We start from the raw sequence: 21,762 nt of genomic DNA, 5'->3' as shown, positions 1-21,762 counted from the left end.
TTTGTTTATTGTATTAGCGACATCTCTCCCAGTCCGGTGTGACGCAGTGTCACACCAGGTAATTAATTGCCCTAATCCTTCTGATCTATACCGGCACGTGACAGTCAAGGTATGTGAGATTACTTATGTAATTAAACAATTGTATTTCCTGTCTATTGATAATCAGGTTATATTTCTGATTGCTTGAAACAAATAAAAGATTTAAAAGCAAAACGTTGTTGTTAATTCTTTCAATTACACTGTACATTTAAAAATAGTTTTATTTAAAAAAAAACTATATTTGATTTTTACCTCGTTTTTTTTCTGGTCAGTAAATTATAATTTAATTTACAAAAGAGATATACTTGTGTAAAAAAAAAACGGAGACTTACGCTGAATAAATGTGGGCGGTTTAAAGGAAAATTACATGTCTCAAAGTTTTGTATACAAGTAAAAAAGAAAATATTATTCACTATTCGTTATGCTAATAAGTCCACGCCATTTTCGTTTTACGATTACATAATTGCTTGAAACAAATTAAAGATTTAAAAGCAGAATGTTGTTGTTAATTCTTTCAATTGCATTAAAGTTTTATAACAAAAACTATACTTGATTTTGACCTTGTTTAAGTTCATCGGTAAATTATTTTATTTACGAAAAGAGACATACTTGCGTAAAAATAAACGGAAACTAACGCTGAATATAAAAGTGAGCAGTTCAAAGAAAATTACGTGTCTCAAAATTTGTATATGCAAGTAAAAAAGAAAATACTATTCACCATTCGTTATGCTTAATAAGTCTACGGCATTTTCTCTTTACAATTTGTTGGCATTACTTTAGGATAAATAATTACATTTAGGCTACAACAGGAATACTTCTATAGCTGTATCAACTCGTCGTTGCATAATATTCATTTACGCACAATGAATGTAAACTTGTGTGTTGTATAAAGGACAGAAATTTTTATACGACCACAAAAAAAATTTTGTGGTCGTATATTGGTATGACGTTGGCCTCATCGTCTTTGCCGTCTTCGTCATCCGAAGACACATTAGTTTTCGCACTCTAACTTTAGTTTAAGTGAATGGATCTCTATGAAATTTTACCATAAGGTTCAATAATACAAAAGGAAGGTGGGGATTGATTTTGGGGGTTATGGTACCAACAGTTAAGGAATAAGGGGTCAAAAATAATTAGATATAAGAAGATGTGGTATGAGTGCCAATGAGACAACTCTCCATCCAAGTCAAAATTTATAAAAGTATTTTTGTAACTTCCAGACATAACTTGTGTGTAAGTGTATGGATCTCTCTGACATTGTACCACAAGGTTCCATATCACAAAGGGAATGCTGGGATTGATTTTGGGGGTAATTGCCTCCAAATTTGAGGAATAAGGGGCCAAAAAGGGGCAAAAAACAAGCATTTTTCTAGTTTCATGACAATAACTTGTGTGTAAGTGTATGGATCTCTCTGACATTGTATCACAAGGTTCCATATCACAAAGGGAATTCTGGGATTGATAATTTTGGGGTAATTGCCTCCAAATTTTAGGAATTAGGGGCCAAAAAGGGGCAAAAAACAAGCATTTTTCTAGTTTCCAGACAATTACTTGTGTGTAAGTGTACGGATCTTTATGAAATTGTACTACAAGGTTCCATATCACAAAGGGAAAGCTGGAATTGAGTTTTGGGGTAATTGCCCAAAAAGTTTAGGAATTAGGGGCCAAAAAAGGGGCCAAAAAGGGGCCAAAAATATGCATTTTTCTAGTTTCCAGACAATAACTTGTGTTCAGGTGTATGGATCTCTCTGAAATTGTACTTCAAGGTACCATACCACAAAGGGAAGGCTGGGATTGATTTTGGGGGTAATTCCCTCAAAATTTTAGGAATTAGGGGCCATAAAAGGGCAAAAAAACAAGCATTTTTCTAGTTTCAGGACAATAACTTGTGTGTAAGTGTATGGATCTTTATGAAATTGTACTGCAAGGTTCAATATCACAAAGGGAAAGCTGGGTTTGAGTTTGGGGGTAATTGCCTTAAATGTTTAGGAATTTGGGGCCAAAAAGGGGCAAAAAAACAAGCATTTTTCTAGTTTCCAGACAATAACTTGTGTTCAAGTGTATGGATCTCTCTGAAATTGTACTGCAAGGTACCATACCACAAAGGGAAGGCTGGGATTGAGTTTGGGGGTGATGAATCATAAGGGGGTTCAAAAAATTTGGGGGGGATTTTTTTTCCTTTTTTTTCTTTAAAATTTTCCATTTTAAATTGGTTATTTCTGATTTATATATAAAAGCAAATAATAATGATATGGTTTGAATAGGTAAATTAAAAAATTTTAAGTTCTTAGACCACTTTCATTCTGTGTCAGAAACCTATGCTGTGTCAAATATTTACAATCCAAATTCAGTGCTGTATCAAGCTTGAATGATGTGTCCATACTTGCCCCAACTGTTCAGGGTTTGACCTCTGCCGTTGTATCAAGCTGCGCCCCAGCGGAGCATTTTATTAAATTTTTTAAAAGAAATTAATTGCCGTGGGAAGACGATACACATCTCAGTGATCAACAGTCCGTGGTTGAACTTTGAACTTGACTTTGCTCACAATATTGAATGCTAAAAATAGTGACATCAATTTTTTCCACCAGATTTTTATTTGGCGGGAAATATTATCACGTAACAGTAAACTCAGGTGACCTTTCTGGATGACCGTGGGAAAATTCATTCGGAGTTTAAATTTGCTTTGGAATGATTGACATTTGTATGCCTTAAGATTGAGGCTCTAGAAGGTCCTTTTACAATTGATTAACCGGAATCTAAAATATAATCATTTTCTGAATAAACGAACACCAGCCTTTTAATTTTACGTTTCTCAGTCAACACAGGACATAAACCTGGACATTATTTATATGTTCATGGTCAACAATATACATAAATGGTAGATGAAAACAGGATGCATGTCATTCAGTTCCTGTTGGGCGTTGGTAGAGATCCTTTGTGAAAATGTGTAGATTGTAAAAATCCGATCCACATTTTTTTCACATATTTCTTTCTTGTAGAACACAATATAATTTCATTTAAATATTCTATAGTATTAATTGTTGAAATACTTCTTTTTTTATACGACCGCAAAAATTTTTTGCGGTCGTATATTGGTATGACGTTGGCGTTGGCGTCATCGTCATCCGGCGTCGTCCGAAGACACATTGGTTTTCGCACTCTAACTTTAGTTTAAGTGAACGGATCTCTATGAAATTTTACTATAAGGTTCAATACCACAAAAGGAAGGTTGGGATTGATTTTGGGGGTTATGGTACCAACTGTTAAGGAATTAGGGGCCAAAAATAAGCATTTTTGTAACTTCCAGACATAACTTGTGTGTTAGTGTATGGATCTCTCTGACATTGTACCAAAAGGTTCCATATCACAAAGGGAATGCTGGGATTGATTTTGGGGGTAATTGCCTCAAAATATTAGGAATTAGGGGCCCAAAAAGGGGCAAAAAACAAGCATTTTTCTAGTTTCATGACAATAACTTGTGTGTAAGTGTATGGATCTTTCTGAAATTGTACTACAAGGTTCCATATCACAAAGGGAAAGCTGGAATTGAGTTTGGGGGTAATTGCCCAAAATGTTGAGGAATAAGGGGCCAAAAAGGGGCAAAAAATAAGCATTTTTATACGACCGCAAAAATTGAAATTTTTTTGGTCGTATATTGGTATGACGTTGGCGTTGTCGTCGTCGTCGTCCTGCGTCGTCCGAAGACACATTGGTTTTCGCACTCTAACTTTAGTTTAAGTGAATGGATCCATGTCCTGGTTAATGGACAAATACTTTAGTACAAAACATAATTTAAAGCAGTGTAAGGGAGATAAATCAAATACATCATTGAAATTATCTCCCTTACACTGCTTTTAAATTATGTATAAAGTAATGGTTAATGAACAATAAAGATAATTTAAAACAGTGTAAGGGAGGTAATCCAAATACAACGTTTTGGTTACTTCCCTTACACTGCTTTTAAATTATGTTTAAAGAAATGCATATTTATAAAGGAAGACCAGTAAAAATATCTGCAAATGTTGCATCTTTTTTTTTTACTAAAAAATCCATATGAAAGATTTGACACTACATTTTTAATTCTATTATAAAATAGATTAAGTTAGCACTATGGTAAATTTAAATGGGTAATTATGGTTGCCAACTCCATTGGAAATTTGAATTGAGATTATGACCATATCTTGAGGGTAAGAATTTTTTGGGGGGTAAAAAGAAATTGTGGGGGGTCAATTTTTTCTCATTTCAGATTTCTGAAATGAAAAAGAATTATTCTTCAAATATTATTTTTTTTTCAAATTTCAAATATTGAAAAATTTCAAGAAGTAATCTTTAATTGCACAGTATGGCGCATTAGATTTGTAAAATCTTTGATCACATTTATTTATTTGTTATGCCGAATCTAACAGTGTATTTAGATTTTTAATTTTGGGTCCAGTTTTCAAATTGGTCTACATTAAGGTCCAAAGGGTCCAAAATTAAACTTTGTTTGATTTTAGCAAAAATTGAATATACGAGGTTCTTTGATATGCTGAATCTAAACATGTATTTAGATTTTTGATTTTTGGCCCAGTTTTCAAGTTGGTCCAAATTGGGGTCCAAAATTAAACTTTGTTTGATTTCAACAAAAATTGAATATATGGGGTTCTTTGATATGCTGAATCTAACCATGTATTTAGATTTTTTATTTGTGGACCCCGTTATCAAATTGGTTCATATTGAGGTCAAAAGGGTCCAAAATTAAACTTTGTTTGATTTCATCAAAAATTGAATTATTGGGGTTCTTTGATATGCCAAATCTAACCGTGTATTTAGATTTTTAATTTTGGGTCCTGTTTTTTAAATTGGTCTACATTAAGGTCCAAAGGGTCCAAAATTAAACTTAGTTTGATTTTAACAAAAATTGAATTCTTGGGGTTCTTTGATATGCTGAATCTAAACATATGTGTTTAGATTTTTGATTATGGGCCCAGTTTTCAAGTTGGTCCAAGTTGGGGTCCAAAATTAAACTTTGTTTGATTTCAACAAAAATTGAATATATGGGGTTCTTTGATATGCTGAATCTAAACATGTATTTAGATTTTTATACGACCGCAAAAAAATTTTTGTGGTCGTATATTGGTATGACGTTGGCGTCGTCGTCGTCGTCGTCGTCGTCGTCGTCGTCGTCGTTGTCGTCCGGCGTCGTCGTCCGGCGTCGTCGTCCGAATACACATTAGTTTTCGCACTCTAACTTTAGTTTAAGTGAATGGATCTCAATGAAATTTTACCATAAGGTTCAATACCACAAAAGGAAGGTGGGGATTGATTTTGGGGGTTATGGTACTAACAGTTAAGGAATTAGGGGCCAAAAAGGGGCCAAAAATAAGCATTTTTGTAACTTCCAGACATAACTTGTGTGTAAGTATATGGATCTCTCTGACATTGTACCACAAGGTTCCATATCACAAAGGGAATGCTGGGATTGATTTTGGGGGTAATAGCCTCCAAATTTTAGGAATTAGGGGCCAAAAAGGGGCAAAAAACAAGCATTTTTCTAGTTTCATGACAATAACTTGTGTGTAAGTGTATGGATCTCTCTGACATTGTATCACAAGGTTCCATATCACAAAGGGAATACTGGGATTGATTTTTGGGGGTAATTTCCTCCAAATTTTGGGAATTAGGGGCCAAAAAGGGGCAAAAAACGCATTTTTCTAGTTTCAGGACAATAACTTGTTTGTAAGTGTATGGATCTTTATGAAATTGTACTGCAAGGTTCCATATCACAAAGGGAAAGCTGGGTTGGAGTTTGGGGGTAATTGCCCTAAACGTTTAGGATTTAGGGGCCAAAAAGGGACAAAAAAACAAGCATTTTTCTAGTTTCCAGACAATAACTTGTGTTCAAGTGAATGGATCTCTCTAAAATTGTACTGCAAGGTACCATACCACAAAGGGAAAGCTGGGATTGAGTGTGGGGGCGATGAATCATAAGGGGGTTCAAAAAATTTGGGGGGGGGATTTTTTTTTCCTTTTTTTTCTTTAAAATTTTCCATTTTAAATTGGTTATTTCTGATTTATATATAAAAGCAAATAATAATGATATGGTTTGAATAGCATACATGTGAACCTCCCGACAGGAGTACAATAATCCTGTTTTCAGGAGTCTCCTCCCGACCTCCGGTTGAAGAGGAAAATTATAATCCTGTGTATGAAATTTTTCATGAATGAAAAATTTCTGCCCAACATATCATCTCAGGCATCTGGTGTAACTCACATTACCTGAAGTTATATTTTACCTGTAAATCAATTAACATGCATAATTATATGGCTTCACTTGTCAGCTTGGGTGTCAAACATACTGGTAATCAATGATTTTTTACCTCAGGCTAACTGCCGTTGTGTAACAAAAACTGTGTATTTATTGGGTTACTTCCCTTGATTTATCCTGTTTTAAGTTACTTTCCTTTTAATAATGAAAACTTTTAAAAGAATATAAATAAAATATAAATTGAACAAATAATCATAAAAGGATGGTAAATAAATGATTTTAAATGTCTTAGGACAAATAAAAAAATAATAATTTGAAAATTATTTGAGGATTCTATACTTCCTTTCAAGGCTTAAATTGAAATTTATATAATAACTATGACCCTTGTTTTACAGTTAGCATGATTTTCTGAGTATGCAAACCAAAGCTATTTGCAGATAGTTAAACAAATGTTCTGGTTGCAATAAATGTTTTATAGAGATTGAACATGTAAAATATAAAGATGGAGAAACTTTATAAGTACAAGGGTACTATAAACATAATAAATTGGATGGAAAGTTGAAGAAAACACACTTTAAAAGACCATTTTTACAGCAAACGGTTACATTTATGACAAAATTTATGTCGATTAAAAACCTCCTGATCTGAGTCCTAATCTCCTGACCAAAATTTCCCAATCTCCTGATCTGAGTTTCACAGTCCATCACATGTATGAATAGGTAAATTAAAAAATTATAAGTTCTTAGACCACTTTCATTCTGTGTCAGAAACCTATGCTGTGTCAAATATTTAATTACAATCCAAATTCAGTGCTGTATCAAGCTTGAATGTTGTGTCCATACTTGCCCCAACTGTTCAGGGTTTGACCTCTGCGGTCGTATCAAGCTGCGCCCCAGCGGAGCATTTTATTGATTATGGGCCCAGTTTTCAAGTTGGTCTAAATTGGGGTCCAAAATTAAACTTTGTTTGATTTCAACAAAAATTGAATATATGAGGTTCTTTGATATGCTGAATCTAACCATGTATTTAGATTTTTTATTTGTGGGCCCCGCTATCAAATTGGTTCATATTGAGGTCAAAAGGGTCCAAAATTTAACTTTGTTTGATTTCATCAAAAATTGAATTATTGGGGTTCTTTGATATGCCAAATCTAACCGTTTTTTTAGATTTTTAATTTGGGTCCCGTTTTTTAAATTGGTCTTCATTGAGGTCCAAAGGGTCCAAAATTAAACTTAGTTTGATTTTAACAAAAATTGAATTCTTGGGGTTCTTTGATATGCTGAATCTAAACATGTGTTTAGATTTTTGATTATGGGCCCAGTTTTCAAGTTTGTCCAAGTTGGGGTCCAAAATTAAACTTTTTTTGATTTCAACAAAAATTGAATATATGGGGTTCTTTGATATGCTGAATCTAGCCATGAATTTAGATTTTTTATTTGTGGGCCCCGCTATCAAATTGGTTCATATTGAGGTCAAAAGGGTCCAAAATTAAACTTTGTTTGATTTCATGAAAAATTGAATTATTGGGGTTCTTTGATATTCCAAATCTAACCGTGTATTTAGATTTTTAATTTTAAGTCCCGTTTTTTAAATTGGTCTACATTAAGGTCCAAAGGGTCCAAAATTAAACTTAGTTTGATTTTAGCAAAAATTGAATTCTTGGGGTTCTTTGATATGCTGAATCTAAACATGTGTTTAGATTTTTGATTATGGGCCCAGTTTTCAAGTTTGTCCAAGTTGGGGTCCAAAATTAAACTTTGTTTGATTTTAACAAAAATTGAATATATGGGGTTCTTTGATATGCTGAATCTAACCATGTATTTTGATTTTGGACATTGGACCATAATAGGTAAATTAAAAAAATTCAAGTTCTTAGACCACATTCTTTCTGTGTCAGAAACCTATGCTGTGTCAAATATTTAATAACAATCCAAATTCAGAGCTGTATCAAGCTTGAATGTTGTGTCCATACTTGCCCCAACTGTTCAGGGTTCGACCTCTGCGGTCGTATCAAGCTGCGCCCCAGCGAAGCATTTTATTTCTAGTTTCCAGACAATAACTTGTGTTCAAGTGTATGGATCTCTCTGAAATTGTACCACAAGGTTCCATATAACACAGGGAATGCTGGGATTGATTTTGGGGGTAATTGCCTCATATTTTAGAAATAAGGGGCCAAAAAAGGGGCAAAAAACAAGCATTTTTCTAGTTTCATGACAATAACTTGTGTGTTAGTGTTTGGATATTTCTGAAATTGTACTACAAGGTTCCATATCACAAAGGGAAAACTGGAATTGAGTTTGGGGGTAATTGATCTAAACGTTTAGGAATTGGGGGCCAAAAAGGGGCCAAAAAACAAATTTTTCTAGTTTCCAGACAATAACTTGTGTTCAAGTGTATGGATCTCTCTGAAATTGTACTGCAAGGTACCATACCACAAAGGGACGGCTGGGATTGAGTTTAGGGGTGATGAATCATAAGGGGGTTCAAAAAATTGGGGGGGGGGGGGTTTCCTTTTTTTTCTTTTTTTCCTTTTTTTTTCTTTTAAAATTTTCCATTTTAAGTTGGTTATTTCTGATTTATATTTAAAAGCAAATAATAATGATATGGTAGGAGATACACACCAAACAGGATGTGTAAATTATTATATAATAAGTATTGTGCAATAGCAAGAAATTTTCAATTGCACAGTATTGCACAATAGCAAGAAATCTTCAATTGCACAGTATTGCGCAATACCAAGAAATCTTCAATTGCACAGTATTGCGCAATAGCAAGAATCCAATAGCACAATATTGCGCAATAGCAAGAAATTGTCAATTGTGCAGTATTGCGCAATAGCAAGAAATATTCAATTGCACAGTATTGTGCAAAAGAAGATACTTCGTATAAATTGCTTATTTCTTGACCAATTTCAATGGGGTTTTATTCTTGAATTCTTGGGGTTCTTTAATATGCTGAATCTAACCGTGTATTAAGTTTTTGGATTTTGGGCCCTGTTTTTAAATTGGTCCACATTGAGGTCCAAAGGGTCCAAAATTAAACTTTGTTTGATTTCATCAAAAATTGAATTATTGGGGTTCTTTGATATGTCGAATCTAACCGTGTATTTAGATTCTTAATTTTTGGTTCCGTTTTCAAATTGGTCTACATTAAGGTCCAAATGGTACAAAATTAAACTAAGTTTGATTTTAACAAAAATTGAATTCTTAGGGTTCTTTGATATGCTAAATCTAAACATGTATTTAGATTTTTGATTATGGGCCCAGTTTTCAAGTTGGTCCAAATCGGGGTCCAAAATTAAACTTTGTTTGATTTCAACAAAAATTGAATATATGGGGTTCTTTGATATGCTGAATCTAACCATGTATTTAGATTTTTGATTTTTGGGCCCGTTATCAACTTTGTCCACATTGAGGTCAAAAGGGTCCAAAATTAAACTTAGTTTGATGTCATCAAAAATTGAATTCTTGGGGTTCTTTGATATGCTGAATCTAACCATGTATTTAGATTTTGGATATTGGACCATAATAGGTGAATGTCCAATTTAACATTTTTAAGTTCTTATACCACATTCATTCTGTGTCAGAAACCTATGCTGTGTCAAATATTTAATCACAATCCAAATTCAGAGCTGTATCAAGCTTGAATGTTGTGTCCATACTTGCCCCAACTGTTCAGGGTTCGACCTCTGCGGTCGTATCAAGCTGCGCCCTGCGGAGCATTTTATTTTATTTTGCCAAGGACTTTTAACGAGCAGTAAAATACGGATTGCGCCCATCTAATTTTATTTTAAATAATAAAGTATCAATAACAGATTATAACAGAGATAAACAACACATGATTTTTTTTTCTTCATATATTTAAATTAGGTTGTGATTATTGTGTTGTGTCTGGGCGGGGAATGTCTCTCAGTGTTGTGTTTTTATGAATATAGGGCACATTGCATACAAAACGTTTTCCCTTCGTTCAACAGAGTTGTCACTTTACAGTTTCTTTTCTGAGTTCAAATATTTCAAGTCGGTAATCTACCGAGGTAGTGAAACATAATATTTTACATTGCAAAATAAATTGAAAGTAACAGAGTTCACTTGTTGATCTGATAAATTAACTCTTGGGTTTAGATTGGACAAATTACCGTAAAAACATCATTTTGTTTTAAGCCAGTTGATATTTATATATTGAACAATTAATGAACCGGATATTGCTCACTGAGTAGGTCATAAAAGATTCTAATTGTAGTAAAATCGTCTTTGTTGAAATTGGGAGTATAATCTGTGATTCGCGGTGTGACACTGCTACACTCCGAAATCCGTGATTAGAGTTCTCGATTACAAACTCTCTGTGCTTACTGTATGTTCCAGGATGGGATACATGCTGTTCTACTATATTTTTTTTATGCTTTAATATTGCCATGATATATTATGTAAATTGAACTCTTAGGATAGAAATTATTGATGTTTACTTCAACAAGTCTAGTTTTCATATTTTCATATTACTTATTATTCCATTGTACAAGCAATGATGTCAATATCTTTTCTTGAGTGGATGTGTTAATTTGTTAACTCTCCAATATCAATAGTCAAGTATGTCCAGTTTAACAAGTATGCATTTATTATTGTGATTTTTGAAGAATGGACAAAAATGCAAGATTAATTATTACGATTTTAGGAAAATCTGCATGCAGATATCTGTATCAGATATTGGAATGCGAGTTCTTATTATTGCGATAATCACCTAGTCGCATTATTCGCCTTAATAAAAACCTCGCAATAATTTCTGAATTTACAGTAATTTGCTTTAGAACAGATGTCAGTATTAGGCATATATATATAGTTTGGATTATTGAAAATGTGTTGGTTAAAAATTTGTGATTTAACAGACTCTGCTATTTGTTTTAGGCTCAGATAAAGTTTACTTTCAAAGATGGGAAAAAGATGTTACGTGTGATCAGCAAATCAATTCAAACTACTGACAAAAGATTAGATATGGAGGAGGTAAAAAGATTTAAAACTTTTAACATTTATTTTTTTAGAATATTTAAGTCATTTTGATGTTATGATTGGAAAACAAGTTTTAACTCTCCTTTTGTGAATGTTTAAAAAAAGATAATCATTAAAAATAGAGATTCATCCTGAAAATGACTGGGCATTTTAGTACTAATAGATTTTACAAATTTTATGGAATCAAAATGAGCATGTGTTTGTATTGTAAACAAGATTGTTATCTGGCATATTTGAAGATTTCAAATTATTCACACAATTAGCAAAAAATTGGGATTGGACCCGACACTTTTTTGTGTTTTCTACAAATCTTTTTCGCTTTGGCCAAGTTATAAAAGGAGATTTAAGTCAAATTCCATATTAATAATGAAAGACAATGCCATTTATCATAGATAATGTACACCATTGCAGGGTATGAATGTTGCTGTAATGGGTGTGGCCACTGTGCAAACTACATCTGATATGGCTAGTGAAGGAGATATTGATAGAGCTAAAAATATTTTGTAAGTAGCATCTAGAAAGAGTTACTGTAATATATGATCTAATTGAAGCTAGTGATACATCTGGAAAGAGTTACTGTAATATATGATCTAATTGAAGCTAGTGATACATCTGGAAAGAGTTACTGTAATATATGATCTAATTGAAGCTAGTGATACATCTGGAAAGAGTTACTGTAATATATGATCTAATTGAAGCTAGTGATACATCTGGAAAGAGTTACTGTAATATATGATCTAATTGAAGCTAGTGATACATCTGGAAAGAGTTACTGTAATATATGATCTAATTGAAGCTAGTGATACATCTGGAAAGAGTTACTGTAATATATGATCTAATTGAAGCTAGTGATACATCTGGAAAGAGTTACTGTAATATATGATCTAATTGAAGCTAATACATCTGGAAAGAGTTACTATAATATATGATCTAATTGAAGCTAATACATCTGGAAAGAGTTATTGTAATATATGATCTTATTGAAGCTAGTGATAAATCTGGAAAGAGTTACTGTAATATATGATCTAATTGAAGCTAGTGATAAATCTGGAAAGAGTTACTGTAATATATGTTCCAATTGAAGCTAGTGATACAACTGCAGAAATTGAAGCATATAGCTGGTTCAAGGTAGCATTTTGCACAAATCTAATGCAGATTGTGATTCCAAAAATACATCTCCTTTTATTTCTGTAATATATGATCTAATTGAAGCTAATACATCTGGAAAGAGTTACTGTAATATATGATCTTATTGAAGCTAGTGATAAATCTGGAAAGAGTTACTGTAATATATGTTCCAATTGAAGCTAGTGATACAACTGCAGAAATTGAAGCATACTGCTGGTACAAGGTAGCATTTTGCATAAATCTAATGCAGATTGTGATTCCAAAAATACATCTCCTTTTATTTCTGTAATATATGATCTAATTGAAGCTAATACATCTGGAAAGAGTTACTGTAATATATGATCTTATTGAAGCTAGTGATAAATCTGGAAAGAGTTACTGTAATATATGTTCCAATTGAAGCTAGTGATACAACTGCAGAAATTGAAGCATACTGCTGGTACAAGGTAGCATTTTGCATAAATCTAATGCAGATTGTGATTCCAAAAATACATCTCCTTTTATTTCTTCATTTGATATTTGTCTCCTTTTAAAGAGTTAACAATTGTAAAATATTATGAATAATTTTTGGGTCACAATTATTTATTTTTTTTAAAGCAAATTGATAAAGGGCTCCATTTTTCCTTATTTTGTTTAATATATTTACTCTGTAGATGTTCCAACAATGCTCTGATTGCTAAAGGAACACATGGTGCTGACCAAATGGAAGAGAGATGTGCTTATTTGTCAGAAAGTAAACTGATTCAGGAACAACTCAGAAATCATGAAGATCTAAAAAAGGTTAGTATATATATATATATAGAATGCAGATAATTAGGGCCAAAGGAAAAATATATTTTAGAGCTCTTAAAATAGTACATTTATTGGTATTAAGCTGAAACATAAAATTTGACAGGTCTATTATTGAGTTGCAATTGAAACTGACTCTATCAAAGCACTATACAGACATGATCAGTTCATCACAGTCTGACTCTCGGAAAACAGATTTCTCAGACATTGGTAAATAGACAACATTAAAGACATTCTTGGAAAAAATCAATTCTACTGCCCTGTAGTTACTGGGATTCTGAGCTACGTTAAAATGTTTGGCAATGAAACTAAGCTATTGAGTGAATCTATGATTTTAATCATACCAAAGAGGTTAATTCTAATATAACCTCCTTGATCATTTAAAGCAAGTTCATGTATTGAGCCAAGATATGGGGATCAAGATGGACTTTATGAACTCCAGATAGCCTCCAATAATCAAACATCTAAACACTGATGAAACAATGTTTGTACCATAATTTTACAGTACTAAATTTGTATTATTTATATGAAGTACCAGATCTGTACTTCAATCTTGCAGTACTATAAAGATGCAATAAATAAACAGTTTGTAAATAGTACAATAAATAAAAAAAACATAAATAAAAATTTGTTCTCTGGTGGAGTGTTGCCTCATTGGCAATTATACCACATCTTCTTATTTTTATTAGTACTTCATTAGTATTATTTTATTTGAAATTTCACTCAAAGTGCAATATTAGTGAATTGCTTAACCAGTACAAAATATTTTTGTACATAAATGGTAATACTACAAGATGAATATACATAACTGGTATGTACATATAGCGCATTTATTAGTGCAAATCCAGTAATGAAATACATGTGTAGTACAAAAATTTTGAAGAACTTAAACAGTACTATATCAGTTATGTACATTTTTATCAATTTAAATTTAATAGTACATGTACTTACAAAAAACACATGAGAAAAAGAAGCTGTGTATGAAAAGCTTATTGAATGGTCATATGAAACAAGTTGTTATTAATTATAATTTGCAAGTACTTGCAAATATTTCATGCAGCATGTTTAAATTGGTTAACATTTGGCAAGAATATTTTGATTGATTCGGTCAATAAATTTTAATTCCTAATTATTCCATGTTAGTTAATCTCTTTACTATTTTACTCTCTAGCAAAAAGGGAGATACAGAGATGAAGTGAGTAATGCTTTTTCACAAGGGAGATCTCACAATATGGAAAGATACTCTAACAGCAGAACAAAGGGTTTATGTGCTATCAAGAAACAGGTCAAGGATGAAAAGGTCAAAAACCAGTACTATGACTTTATGGCTTAAACACTCATTGTTCTTATTATGTAGATCAGGTCTATGTTTATAAATATACAAAATTCTTAAAGTTCTGAAGGCATAGGAATGCCACAGGCAATGTTAAGTTTTGTTTTAGAGTATTGTTTCAAGTGTTTTTATTAAGAATTCTAACATAATATACATTCATATACAAGTATTTTTTTTGTAGTTTCTATTATGTAAATAACATAATTATTTTAGAGATTTATTGCTGTGATATGCTTGAATCTTAATCATATTTTTGTCATAAATAAATGCCTGGTGACCACAAAATGAGTATATAAACCGTGTTGATGTTTTTGTAAATGTAAAGATGAAAAAGATTAAAAGTTGTTAAGCTTTTAGCTTTTAAGTTTTTGTTGTTAGTCTTTATTGTTGAAAAGACAATTCTGATGTGTGTTCTTGTATCATAAATCATTATGTATCAATTAGAACATAGTAATTGACCTTTCATCTCAAAGTCAAATTATTGTTTATGTTATGTTGTTATGTTTGACATAGTCAAATGATATTAGGCATTTGGATATATCATCATGAGATTACATCAATATTGTGATATGACCTTGACCTTTGATTAAAAGGTCAAATTACTACCTTTATGACAATTGAGTTTTTCTGTGTCAGAGATTCACTTACTTTGATATAATCTTGGAAACTGTGGGTTGTAACTTTCTTAGTCGCAAATGTTCTTGACAAAAGACCTCAAGATAAGACTTATTTATTACTGGTTATTGGCTTTAAACTAGCTTTCAGTAACTGCAAGTTCTTTTAGATAGATTTTGGGTCTTTTGTCTTTATGTTAGTTTTTTGTGTATTATGGTGATTGATGAGTCAAGCCATTTACCACTGATTTTTATATGACCGCAAAAAAATTTTGCGGTCGTATATTGGTATGACGTTGGCGTCGTCGTTGTCCGAAGACACATTAGTTTTCGCACTCTAACTTTAGTTTAAGTGAATGGATCTCTATGAAATTTTACCATAAGGTTCAATACCACAAAAGGAAAGTGGGGATTGATTTTGGGGGTTATGGTACCAACAGTTAAGGAAATAAGGGGCCAAAAATAAGCATTTTTGTACCTTCCAGACATAACTTGTGTGTTAGTGTATGGATCTCTCTGACATTGTACCACAAGGTTCCATATCACAAAGGGAATGCTTGGATTGATTTTGGGGGTAATTGCCTCAAAATTTTTGGAATTAGGGGCCAAAAAAGGGGCAAAAAACAAGCATTTTTATAGTTTCAGGACAATAACTTGTGTGTAAGTGTATGGATCTTTCTCAAATTGTACTACAAGGTTCCATATCACAAAGGGAAAGCTGGAATTGAGTTTGGGGGTAATTGCTCTAAACGTTTAGGAATAAGGGGCCAAAAAGGGGCCAAAAATAATCATTTTTCTAGTTTCCAGACAGTAACTTGTGTTCAAGTGTATGGATCTCTCTGAAATTGTACTGCAAGGTACCATACCACAAAGGAAAGGCTGGGATTGATTTTGGGGGTAATTGCCTCAAAATTTTAGGAATTAGTGGGCAAAAAGGGGCAAAAAACGAGCATTTTTCTAGTTTCAGGACAATAACTTGTGTGTAAGTGTATAGATCTTTATGAAATTGTACTACAAGGTTCAATATCACAAAGGGAAAGCTTGGTTTGACTTTGGGGGTAATTGCTCTAAACGTTAAGGAATAAGGGGCCAAAAAGGGGCCAAAAATAATAATTTTTCTAGTTTCCAGACAATAACTTGTGTTCAAGTGTATGGATCTCCCTGAAACTGTACTGCAAGGTACCATACCACAAAGGGAAGGCTGGGATTGATTTTGGGGGTAATTGCCTCAAAATTTTAGGAATTAGTGGGCAAAAAACGAGCATTTTTCTAGTTTCAGGACAATAACTTGTGTGTAAGTGTATAGATCTTTATAAAATTGTACTACAAGGTTCAATATCACAAAGGGAAAGCTTGGTTTGAGTTTGGGGGTAATTGCCCTAAACATTTAGGAATTTGGGGCCAAAAAGGGGCCAAAAAACAAGCATTTTTCTAAGTTTCCAGACAATAACTTGTATTCAAGTGTATGGATCTCTCTGAAATTGTACTGCAAGATACCATACCACAAAGGGAAGGCTGGGATTGAGTTTGGGGGTGATGAATCATAAGGGGGTTCAAAAAATTTGGGGGGGGGGATTTTTTTTTTCCCTTTTTTTTCCTTTTTTTTTCTTTAAAATTTTCCATTTTAAATTGGTTATTTCTGATTTATATATAAAAGCCAATAATAATGATATGGTTTCAATAGGTAAATTAAAATTTTTTAAGTTCTTAGACCACATTCATTCTGTGTCAGAAACCTATGCTGTGTCAAATTTTTAATCACAATCTAAATTCAGTGCTGTATCAAGCTTGAATGTTGTGTCCATACTTGCCCCAACTGTTCAGGGTTCGACCTCTGGGGTCGTATCAAGCTGAGCCCAGTGAGCAATTTATTACTGGTTGTTCTTATTTTGTGCTGTAACACAACCGTCCCAGGATAAGGGAGGGTTGAGTACTCATAAATATGTTTAACCCTGCCACTTTCTGTATATGACTTCCCAAGTCACAAGACTGTAATTCAGTTATTGTTGTTGTTTGTTGCTGTCTGTCACATTTGTTTTTTTGTTTATTGTTTTGTTAGAAATGAGGTTGTTGCGTTTTTTTCTTATGAACTATTTAACATTTTGTCATGTTAGAGCCTTTAATAGCTGACTATATATCATGGGTTTTGTTTATTGTTGAAGTCTGTACAGTGACCTATAGTTTCGTAAATCAACTTCATATTGACTCTGTTGGATAGTTGTCTCATTACAATCATACCTCATCTCCTTATTTTATATTTATTGGGTTGTGAAGGTTTGACTGCACATTTTGTTACAATCAAATGAAAGCTTCATACAAAAAATATGTGGATGGTCAATGATTTTAAAAACCTGTAAAACTACAAAAAGAATACTAAATTCTTATGATAACAATCAAATGTTATAACTAGGAATTACCAAGTTAAATAAAAGTTATTGTTTGTCTTCTATTACACATTCTTACATATTATTGTGACTTCTTTTATTTATTAAACTTATTGGTGTTGCTTTATATTGGAAAATAAAACCATCTTAAAATCAATACGATTGGTGTCAGACAATCAAAATATTGGAATATATGAATAATTGAAGTTTACATGATATAAGGAAAAAGGAAGCATTAGAAAGAACAAAAATTAATATATGTTATATAGGTTATGTGCCATACTTATTTATTTTTATATCAAAACTTTATGATAATTAATCTTCCTTTAATATATGATGTATGTGAATGTAGTGCAACTGGTAAATGTAAAATCATTGTTGATGATCCTCTTTCATTTTCAGTGGTCTTTATTTTGTCCTGGCAATAGCAAATCTTAAGATAAGATTATTTTCTGGGTTTTTATACGAAAAATTTTTTTGCGGTCGTATATTGGTTTTGACGTTGTCGTCGTCCGAAGACACATTGGTTTTCGCACTCTAACTTTAGTTTAAGTGAATGGATCTCTATGAAATTTTACCATAAGGTTCAATACCACAAAAGGAAGGTGGGGATTGATTTTGGGGGTAATGGTACCAACAGTTTAGGAATTAGGGGCCAAAAAGGGGCCAAAAATAAGCAGAAAAAGGGGCAAAAAACAAGCATTTCTCTAGTTTCATGACAATGACTTGTATGTAAGTGTATGGATCTTTATGAAATGGTACTACAAGGTTCCATATCACAAAGGGAAAGCTGGAATTGAGTTTGGGGGTAATTGCCCAAAACGTTTAGGAATAAGGGGCCAAAAAGGTGCCAAAAATAAGCATTTTTCTAGTTTCCAGACAATAACTTGTGTTCAAGTGTATGGATCTCTCTGAAATTGTACTGCAAGGTACCATACCATATAGGGAAGGCTGGGATTGATTTTGGGGTTAATTGCCTCAAAATTTTAGGAATTAGGGGCCAAAAAAGGGGCAAAAAACAAGCATTTTTCTAGTTTGAGGACAATAACTTGTGTGCAAGTGTATGGATCTTTATGAAATTGTATTACAAGGTTCCATATCCCAAAGGGAAAGCTAAGTTTGAGTTTGGGGGTAATTGCCCTAAACGTTTAGGAATTTGGGGCCAAAAAACAAGCATTTTTCTAGTTCCCAGACAATAACATGTGTTCAAGTGTATGGATCTCTCTGAAATTGTACTGCAAGGTACCATACCACAAAGGGAAGGCTGGGATTGAGTTTGGGGGTGATGAATCATAAGGGGGTTCAAAAAATTTGGGGGGGGGGATTTTTTTTCTTTAAAATTTTCAATTTTAAATTGGTTATTTCTGATTTATATATAAAAGCAAATAATAATGATATGGTTTGAATAGGTTAATTAAATTTTTTTAAGTTCTTAGACCACATTCATTTTGTGTCAGAAACCTATGCTGTGTCAATTATTTAATTACAATCCAAATTCAGTGCTGTATCAAGCTTGAATGTTGTGTCCATACTTGCCCCAACTGTTCAGGGTTCGACCTCTGCGGTCGTATCAAGCTGCGCCCCAGCGGAGCATTTTATTTTTTGTGAAATCAAAATGATGAAAATTAAAGAGACCCAGAGTTTACTCCCCTTGATTATTTTCCAGTTTTTGCCAAGGAAGATGGACTTGAATTGACTGCATTTGTAATTTCAGTTCTTTCTGTCACTTCTGCTTTGATATATATTGTTTATTTTTTAGATTTTTTATTTTATATTATTTGTGAAATACTATATATTTAATATGGTATGTTTTTATTTGATTTTTTTAACATCTGTATCAAAGACATGATTTTTGAATGTTAATATTTTAAATAAAAATGTAGAATATAAATTTCCGATTCAATTAATCCATGAGAGACATTTATTTCAAAACAATACTGAAAAACAAAAGTGATGATTTTCTGGGAAGTTTCTACACCAACAAGTCTTGTTTGAAAATGTGTTTAGTGTTCGTAAGAAGATGTCACATGTGTAGCAGGGTATGCCTGACCATTAGCACCTGATATTAGTGGATTTTGTGTTGTCAAGTAAATAGTTGTGCCTGTTGTATTTAAAGGTACATGATTTTGTGACTGATAAAATGCTAGCATTTCAGTTTTCGAAGGCCCTGATAGGCACTCAATTGCCTTTTCTACTTTATGCACAGTGATGCACAATAGGTCTGTGTTCATTAAATCATATGGTATAAATTTGCATCCAAGGTACTTATATGGGTCTAAATCTTCGAGGCTCTAGACCTCCCATATTTGACTAAGGTGTACCAGAATGCTACTCACTTAAGGCTTTCTACCTCAGTCATCTTGGTCTAGATACCATCTCCACAATGTTATCCATATGCAGGGTATCCATCTAATTATAGCCACAGTTTCTGAGTTTTCTTGCACTATGGAACATGACAAGGTTTTTCTGTCGTTTTGTAAAAGCACCAACCACAATTCCTACTATTACTTTTGCTTTTGTCCACCCTACACTACTGTAATTCCATCTGCTCCAGTTGCAATAAGATGTGCTATTTTAGTTATCCTGTTAGTTTTGAGGCCCATCTTGGTATTGGACTTGCTTCTGAAAAATGAGAAAAACCAGAGACATATATACACATATATATGTGTATATATGTCTCTGGAAAAACTAACTCCCTTTTACCTCCCAAGAATCGAAGAATGTGACCAAGGCTGCTTCAGCTCCATCATCTGTGTGGATGGATCACAGATCTTAAAACCAATGAGGGTCTCTCTTTAAATATGGAATCGGTTTTAACTCGCAACAGAGATGTAGCCAATATCCTGTTTGCCTCTTCTCCTTGGCCTAAGAAGTCTTTTGATCGGGTGCTAATTGCAGTTCCATTCTTGAGTCTAATCACATAATCACTGTTCTGCAATAATATGATAACATAGCATATTAATAATGGGATAAGTAATCCTTTTACAGAAAAAAAAATGAATAACAAGCAGATATCTGGGTTTGGCATTACTTTCTTTTGATTCCATTTTAGTAAAGACTGATATCTTTAATAATACTCTATGAAGGTTAGTTATCTCTTTGATATGTATCTTTTTTCTGTTTATGGGTTTAAGCTTATTGGCGGGTTTGCACTCTCTCCAGTCAGTTAGGGCTAAGGTGATCGTGGTCATGCATCTCATATTTCAGTTTCAGCCAAATACTTCATGGTTGCTTCGGGCTCTTTAATGAATACTAGTAAATAGTGTGTAGGGTGCAAAAAATCTTAGGGACTTAATCACTCTAAATAAGTCACTTTTAAATTTTATGAATTACCATATACATGTAATTAATACAAGTAATTAAACTGATGTAAATATTTCCACTGTAAATTCTGAAGCACCCATTTTACTTATTTTAATCTTTTTTATCAATATCCTTTTAAAACTTCTTAACATAGCTAATGTCTTTTTTAAGTATACTAAAAAGATAAATAATGGCCTACTGTAAATATATCCCCTTACCACCTTTTCTTTTATATTAATGTTCATTGTCTCGCCTTGACGGAGTCAAAAAGCGAGACATAGGTATGCTGTTTCCGGCGGCGGCGTCAACAATGTATTAGTTTGTGATTAGGTCTAGTTCATGGTGAACCACTAGTGGTAGGTCAATGATATTTGGTATGCAGTTGTATTAGGTATCCGGTCGTTCCGACCCCAAACCGATCCGGCCCCAAGTCGATCCGGCCCAAGTCGATCCGTCCCAAGTCGATCCGGCCCACGTCGATCCGTCCCTACGTCGATCCGGCCCCATAATAAAATATGAATAAACTATATTGACTTTGGAGGATTTTGTGACAAATTTTAACAGTATAAATGGAATTTGTAAAAAGTATCAATGATGGATGACAACAGGTAAGTGAAGTATTGGAGTACCAGTCAAAGAATTATTTTAAATCGATACAAAAATGAGTGTGATTGTGTCTGTTTGTATAGCAGCTTCAACATATTAATATCAAGTTATTTTCCATGATAACTTTGAATGTCATGGCGATTTTTATTTTATTTAATTCACACACAGAATAGCTAAATAAATATTTACTGTCCAATGGAACCTATAAATTTTAATTCATCATAATGACTTGTTTAATCAAATCATTAGTCTATAATTGGTTTGTTTATTCAACAATTGTCTGATGATTGTGAACTAAGGTAATGCCACTCGTAATCAC

At 32.9% G+C, this 21,762-nt stretch overlaps 1 protein-coding gene across 3 annotated transcripts in view; it reads left to right on the top strand.

Annotated features, from left to right (window-relative positions):
• The window catches only part of LOC127698387 (circularly permutated Ras protein 1-like), a 40,150-nt gene extending 20,725 nt beyond the window's left edge, over positions 1–19,425 (top strand). For 2 of the 3 annotated variants that reach the window (XM_052201822.1, XM_052201823.1), the window contains exons 12-15: positions 11,185–11,280; positions 11,698–11,789; positions 13,068–13,194; positions 14,375–19,425. In XM_052201822.1, the coding sequence (XP_052057782.1) occupies positions 11,185–11,280; positions 11,698–11,789; positions 13,068–13,194; positions 14,375–14,536 (477 nt within the window). In that variant the 3' untranslated portion in view covers positions 14,537–19,425. The remainder of the gene's footprint in view (positions 1–11,184; positions 11,281–11,697; positions 11,790–13,067; positions 13,195–14,374) is intronic. The other variant, XR_007980814.1, reaches the window with a different exon arrangement.
• Positions 19,426–21,762: the final 2,337 nt, after the last annotated feature.

This window comes from Mytilus californianus, unplaced genomic scaffold (genome assembly GCF_021869535.1).
Source record: "Mytilus californianus isolate M0D057914Y unplaced genomic scaffold, xbMytCali1.0.p SCAF_4, whole genome shotgun sequence".
Classification (NCBI taxonomy): Eukaryota; Metazoa; Mollusca; class Bivalvia; order Mytilida; family Mytilidae; genus Mytilus; species Mytilus californianus.
Note: the sequence above shows the minus strand (reverse complement) of the source record. Positions and strands in the feature narration are given on the sequence as shown.